We start from the raw sequence: 7,771 nt of genomic DNA on the forward strand, positions 1-7,771 counted from the left end.
GCACTTAACATGATGCCTAGCATATAATGTTTACATTATTTTGTTGATTTGCTGGAGCCTTTGTCATCTCCTAATCCATTTTAGAGCTTCTCTGGTGGCTTAGGTGGTAAAGAATCTGCCTGCAATGCAGGAGACCTGAGTTCAGTCCCTGGATTGGGAAGATCGCCTGGAGAAGGAAATGGCAACCCACTCCAGTAGTCCTGCCTGGAGAATGCCATGGACAGAGGAGCTTGGCGGGCTGCAGTCCATGGGGTCGCAGAGTCAGACACGACTGAGCAATTAATGCACACAATCTATTTTTTTACATTGCCATCAGAAAGATGATTTAAAAAAATTTTAAATCTGGATATGTTACTTGCCACTTGAAACCATTTTAGTGGTACATTCACCTATTAGATACTCCAGACAATACTGCATAGCATACAAGGCCTACTGTTGACTTGTCCCCTACCTGTGTATTCTATCAGCCACTCCTCTTCCTCCTCAAACTCACACATGCCAGTCCTAGGTACCTGTAGGCCTTTCTAAAGTCTACTCTTCTCTAAGCTTAGTTGCTTCATCTTCCCTAGTCTGTTATACTCATTTTACTAAACCCCAAAACAATGTCACCTCTTTTCTGAAGTCCTTTTTTAAGTTTCAGAGAGAGTTTGGAGTATTGCTAATGTATTTTGTACATACCTGTTACTGTGTTGTGTTGAAATATGAGGTCAGGGATTGTCTTTTAAAAAGCTTTATGTTTCTGTAACCTCCTGTAGTAGCAGTCATCTATATTTAATTACTGTTTATTGAATAAATTCATGTCTTTGGATTTGAGGAGTTAAATGCTGCTGTTGCTGCTAAGTCGCTTCAGTCGTGTCCAACTCTGTGCAACCCCATAGATGGCAGCCCACTAGGCTCCGCTGTCCCTGGGATTCTCCAGGCAAGAACACTGGAGTGGGTTGCCATTGCCTTCTCCAATGCATGAAAGTGAAAAGTGAAGTCGCTCAGTCGTGTCCGACTCTTAGCGACCCCATGGACTGCAGCCTACCAGGCTCCTCCGTCCATGGGATTTTCCAGGCAAGAGTACCGGAGTGGGATGCCATTGCCTTAGTGGAAATACAAAGAAGATGACTGGTGTTGGGAGAGAGCATTGTGAGTTCAATTTTGGAAATCTTGCATTTAGATACTGGTAGAGCATCTGTGAGGTAAAATGTCCTGCAATCCAGTCATTGGAGGGCTTGCCTGAGTAACTGCAGGAATTGCTGCCTAGTTCCTCACTAGCCTGAAGGCAGTAAGATGCTCACTGAAGTTTAAAGGGTCAAGAGCTCAGCAGAGAAGACTGGGTTAGAGCTGAAATCGGTAGTCATCTGCATTGGTGTGATTGTTGAAGCCATGCGGATCTTGATAACTCCTGAAATGTGGTCTCTGTAATTTCTTTTTCTAATAGGTTCATTATTATGAAGATGGTAATGTTCAACTAGTGAGTCATAAAGATATACAAGATTCCCTAACAGTGTCTGTAAGTAATTATTTCCAAAATAAAAGTTAAAACAACCTAATACTTCTATCAAACCATAACAGTTTTGGAATTAACATTTAAAGTAGTATTTCTGCTTCAAATTTAAGTGTTTTCAGATAGAGAAAAGATGGTAAGTACTTGGAAATTGGTACCTAACTTTTTTTTAAGCAGCTTTGTTTAAAGAGATATATTTCACCATTTAGTTCACCCATTTAAAGTATAAAATTTATTTATTTGTAGTATATTAACAGGGTTATACAACAGTCACCACAGTCTTTTTTACAACATTTTCATCCTCCAAAAACCCTCCCTCCTACCAGCCCTTCCCCCAAGCCCCTCTCAACCCTAAACCACTATGAATCTACTTTCTGACTCTATGGATTTTCCTATTCTGGACATTTTATATAAATGGAATCCTACAATATGTGTTTTTTTGTGATAGGCTTTTTTACCTAGCATGATATTTTCAAGGTTCACCCTGTGAGAGATGTGTCAGTATTTCTGTCCTTTTTATTGCCAAATAATAACCCATATACCATTATATATTTATCAGTTGATGGACATGGGTTTTGTTTTTCACTTTTTGTGCTATGAACTTTCATGTACCATTTTTTGTGTAGAAATTGTTTTAATTTCTCTTCAGTATATACTGGGTGGTGGCTTTAGGTTGGTCAAGCCATTTGAAGAACTGCCAGACTGCTTCCAAAGTGACTGAACTGTTTTACTTCCTATCAGTTGCAGTTTCTCCACATCCTCACCAAAACTTGGCTGTTTTGATATAGCTATCCTAGTTAGTATTGATCGTACCTTATTGTGATTTTTATTTATTTTTTCCTGATGGATAATAATATTGGGCCTATTTTTGTGTATTTATTGGTCATTTGAATAGCTTCTTTGGAAAAATGTCTTTTCAGGTCTTTTGTCTATTTTTTGATTAGTTATTTGTATTTTTTTTTTTTGTAATTGTTGCTTACATATCCTGATACAAGTCATATGTCAGATATATGATTTACAGATACAAATTCTGTCTGTCTTTTCACTTTCTTGGTAGTATCATTTGCAAAACAGAAGTAACTGGTTTTGATGTGGTTCAGTTTGTTTTTCTTTTGTTACTTGTGCTTTTGGAATATTAATAGAAACCATCACCTAACCCAGGATCATGAAGATTTACTCCAGTGTTTTCTTCTAAGAATTTTATGGTTTTAGCTCTTAAACTAAGATCTGTGATCCTATACTTAACTTTTAAGCCCTGTTGTATTTTTTTCCCCTCTATTTGGATTATTATTTAATGAAGTTTTTCTAAAGTTCAGCTTACAAATTCTAGAAATTTTGAACTTTTTTTTTTCTTGCAAAGTTCTTTCACACATTCTTTTCATTGCAGATACAACTGTGTCTTTGTGGAATTTTTTTCTCCCAAGGGTATTAATAATACATTAATAATAACATTTCTGATAAACATTTGTGTTGTATACTTAAAACCATTAGTATATCATAAACATCAACTACTAATACTCAAAAATTTACAAATTTTTTTAAGTTTAATTTTAAGAAAGCATTTAGTATTAAGAAACATGTGAGACTGTATTAGGCCAGATTCTACCTGAAAAGAAATGAAAACTGTGGGATTTTCTTTGGGGGTTTTCTTTCTTTTTTCTTTGCTTTTGTTTTTGTTTCTTTCAGTTTTTCGTTAGCACTAAGGTGATTTCTGATTTCTTGCTAAGTAGTATTCTTGCAAGATTTGCCAAGAAAGGTTATTACTGATGTCTGATTTTCTATAAGGCAGTCTCAATATAGTTCTGTGTCATGAGTATATATGTAAAGTTACTTTTGTAGTAGGGTACTTAGTACTGTCTTCTTTGAGTAATTTGACATTGAGTAAAAATTATTCCTAAGAGAGATTTGTCTGCAAAATTATAGACTGGAGTTGTGTAAGATCTGGTTGTAGTAATTAAACTTGACTAGTATGCCAGTTTATGCTGCTTGTTTTAGAAATTACCTTTTCACTTCATCTTAGAGGATTTTCATTTGTTTTATTGTTTTTGGATAGAAAAAAATGTGCCCGTTGTATAAATATATATAAAGATATTAGATGATTTTGTTAACATTTATTTATTTAAAAAGTCTCACTTTCCATTAGCATTTACTATTAGAAATAATGCAAGGACACATTATATTGAAATGTTTAAAAAAATTTCCAGAAAATACTTAAACACTAAAAATTCACCTTAAAATATGCTGTTTCTAATTGGTAATATTTTTTAAATGTATCATTATGGTGGTGAATATTGTTCAGTAAGTATTTGGCATACAGTCATTAATTAGAAATCTGTGACTAACTTATCTATAATGATTATCTATTGACATGTTTGTAAGTATTATAATTGAATTTTTCATCAGCACATATTACTAAGATTTCACTTTCTTTAACCAGGGAACATTAAACACACTCATTATATAGACTTAAAATGTTTTTGCCTAGTTCTCCTGGAATTTAGAATAGTTGATCTTATAGTATTTTCCCTTTGTCATAATTTCCACCTGTGTTTAAATTGTAACAAATCATTAACCAGACATCTATTGACATGCCTATTTAAAAGTAATAGTGATGTAGTTTTAAGTTACTGTTTTATTTTCTTTCAATTTTGTTTTTCATTCAGAATGAGGTGCAAACAGCAAAAGAATTTATAAAGATTGTAGAGGCTGCAGAAAATGAATACCAGGTATGAGTTTCAAAAATATTATATAATCTATGTTTGCTTATAAATATTGGCACTGAAATTTTAATTTCAGTTATAAGCTTGAACTTTTTCATCATTTCACTATAATAAGATAGTTTTTTTTCATTTTAATTCAAGAGCAGACTTGTGAAAATGTAGTAAAAACTAAGTTTTAGCCAACTGTAATTTCTGAGTACTGGTCAAAGTAGACCAAGATTTTATATGGCTATTTTGTTTCTGACTAGGAAAATCCCATGGACGGAGCAGCCTGGTAGGCTACAGTCCATGGGGCCGCTAAGAGTTGGACACGACTGAGCGACTTCACTTTCACTTTTCACTTTCATGCATTGGAGAAGGCAATGGCAACCCACTCCAGTGTTCTTGCCTGGAGAATCCCAGGGATGGGGCAGCCTGCTCGGCTGCCGTCTATGGGGTCGCACATAGTCGGACACAACTGAGGTGACTTAGCAGTAGCAGCAGAAATTCTAATATAGGAGGTGTTTCCCAGAACAGTTAGATTATATGTGATCTGCTTAGATCATAGTTCATTTTATACTCTGCTTTTTATAATACATTCTTTATCAGCTTCTAAATTGCATTCTTGAATTTAAGCATTTATGTATTGGACATGTTTCCACTCCTCGCAAATAGTATTTGTGAAATTGTTCTGAGAGAAATAATAAAATAGATCCAAAACAAGAACACACAGAAAATAAATCTAATTTATAATTTCATTTTATTAAATTTAATTATTCAAAATGATTATAAGCTTTCTTTTAGCTGCTTTTAAATAGCTTTTAAAACCATTTTGGGATTTTTACTTGACTTTTTAAAAACAATGAAACAAGCTGCTTAAATAAAGGTGTTTCCTAAAATATCTATGTGTTTTATACATTGTTCTATTCCTTTTATTTCTTTAAACTTTTAACTGCTGTTTTTCCTAGACTGCCATCAGTGAGAATTACCAGACGATGTCAGACACTACTTTCAAAGCCTTACGTCGGCAGTTGCCAGTTACACGCACTAAGATTGATTGGAACAAGATCCTTAGTTACAAGATTGGAAAAGAGATGCAGAATGCATAAGATGAACATTGCATGACCAGATCATTTTAGTGTCTTTGCGTTTAAAAAAAAAAAAAAAATCATTGCAAAAGTATTCAAAACTGTCAAGCTACCCAGTCAGAGGGCTGTTGCCATTTAAAATCACTGTAATTAATTAGTTTGGTTAGAGCACAAAGCTTAGCTAATCAACCATTTTTTTTTAAATTTCTTTTATTCAGAGAAGACTGAAAATCAGTTTAGTTTAAATGTCTTTTACTTTCTGTTGTGTCTTTCTTTCTTACAATGAAGACATGATTCCTCTAGTTTAATGTCAAAAGTTTTTGAAGTGTTTCAAAAATGTTTTACTTACCGTAACCCTAAAGTTGTTGTCTTTTGGTCTATGAAGTGGGTAACTGTTGCTCTTTGCCCAGTCCTTTTTAATGGGGTCAATAATGGACATTCTAGTATAAGGTGGTTGATGGATTTAGCCATATATGCTGCTAAAGAAATTGTCTACCTTTCCCCCCTCACCTCTTTCATTTATGTAAGATTGAGATTAGAGGGAAAGCATTTTCTATTATCAGTTGTGTTTAAACCTTCAAGACGGTTATTTAGCTAGCTTAGTGTTTAACTGAACTTTTTTAAACAAGGCCAAGGTCTAATGCTGTTTTGAGATTCTGAATTAAATGAAAATTCTTATTTCAGAAATGCATTTAATGCTTTTTTTTTCTTGTGACAGTTATGCAAATTAGCTTGGATTCCATATGTCCCTGAGTTATTTTTATCATAAAGCCACAAATGTATTATAAGGCAAATTGTAATATATATAATCCTAAACTCATGACCATGTCTCAGTTTATTTTTTTCTTGGAGTGAAAAGTACTGAAATTCAGTGTGACATTAAAATGAAAATTTTCCTATTTATTTGAATATAAAAATCACTTACCAGTGAATCATATACTATTTTAAAATACTTCTTTGGATGTTTGTGATTCTTTACTGGTTGTGAATTAGAGAAGCTGGGAATACATATGGTGTGCAGTGAAGTCTGAATTTTCCCGTCCTCCTGTGCATCCTCCTAAGCATGTTTTTAATATTTTAAAAAATACATTTACTGATGCTACAGGAATTTCAAGCCTGTGGTGATTGTTAGTATTTACTATAGGGAGGGTGGATTTGTGGTTTCATTCAATTCAGTTATTGCTTATTATACGCCAGTGGAATCCTTTCCTCACATATTCCTGCGGATGTCTGGGCCTGGAAATGTTTTTTTTTAAAAACACCACTTTTATTATGTACAATAAAATATTTCATTAGCTTGACTTGTATAGATTTAAAAAATTCTCTCAATGAAAGCATGTTGTTTAATTTCTTTTTAAAAAAATCACAGTTGGGCTTTGAAAGCATTGAGAATATAAACATATATAAAATTATGACACTTTTGGTTAGATCGTTTTTTCTAGCTTTAAAATACAAGTTTTCTCATATTGAGGTTCCAGAAGAAAATGAATCATTAGTGTTAATTATCTATTCCCTTTTTTAAAACACATTTTCAGAAGTCTAATAATCATTCTGAACTAAGCATTAGGTGAATCTTTAATTGATTAGCTTAATTATGTTAACTGGGCTATCATGGGTTTGTCATGCACTGAAGGTTAATTATTTTGACTGTGTTTTATGGCCTAGAATGCTATGTTAAAAATATATGTAATTGTTTCTGAGGTGATGTGCATGTAAAAGGTAATATTTATCAAAATAGAGCACAGTCTGAAATAATAGTTGTGTAATAGACTTAGTCTTTCATAGTCTAAGATTGCATTTTATTAAAGTAGAAAAGACTAGAAACATACAGTGTCCTAAAACTCAGGGTTGTCTTTTCGTAGGACTCATAACTGAGTGACTGAACTGAACTGAATGTCTGCTTTGTTGAATAGGCCGAAGTGTGGAGGTAAAGGCAAAACTAGAACAATTACGCAGTAATTTGGTGGATAGAGAAAGCTGGCTTGGCCTAAGGTGGTAGCTGTAGGCTGTAGAGGTAGTGATTTCTGGATATATGTTAAAGATAAAAGCATTTGGCTTTGCCAGCATTGGTTGTAGAGTGTGAGATAAAGGGAGATGGCAAGGACATTCAGGATTTGAGAAAGTACAGAAGATTCAGGGCCAGGGAGGGCTGGGAGCTTGGTTTTCAAGGGGGAAGTACCTTGTAGCAGTTAGATACTGGAGATAGGAGGTAGACAAATGCTCTAGACCAGAAGAATAGGAGAGCTGATAGACCTGGGAAACGTAGCTGATAGCTAGGCAAAATGGAAGACTACTCAAGGTTAGTGATAGTGAATTTATAAGAAGACTACAAGTAAGGCAGTGTGTTATCTTCGGCCATGTAAAGCAGCATGAGTGCAGTCCTAGAGTAGGTGAATTGGATTTAACAGGTTGCCACAGGAGTCTTACTGACCCAGTGAAGAGGGTCGGTGTTGTAGTGATAGCCTGGGAACTTCAGCTAGGTAAACAGGGAA

General features: G+C 34.3%; 1 protein-coding gene across 1 annotated transcript in view; it reads left to right on the top strand.

Annotated features, from left to right (window-relative positions):
* CAPZA2 (capping actin protein of muscle Z-line subunit alpha 2) overlaps positions 1-6,099 on the top strand; it is a 55,813-nt gene extending 49,714 nt beyond the window's left edge. Inside the window, exons 8-10 of the mRNA XM_086396782.1 lie at positions 1,427-1,498; positions 4,156-4,218; positions 5,160-6,099. Coding sequence (XP_086252908.1) covers positions 1,427-1,498; positions 4,156-4,218; positions 5,160-5,300 — 276 coding nt within the window. The 3' untranslated portion in view covers positions 5,301-6,099. The remainder of the gene's footprint in view (positions 1-1,426; positions 1,499-4,155; positions 4,219-5,159) is intronic.
* The last annotated feature ends 1,672 nt before the right edge of the window (positions 6,100-7,771 follow it).

This window comes from Bos grunniens, chromosome 4 (assembly GCF_055505025.1).
Source record: "Bos grunniens cultivar Pamir isolate PY7600 chromosome 4, Bosgru_T2T1.0, whole genome shotgun sequence".
In the NCBI taxonomy this organism is placed as follows: domain Eukaryota; kingdom Metazoa; phylum Chordata; class Mammalia; order Artiodactyla; family Bovidae; genus Bos; species Bos grunniens.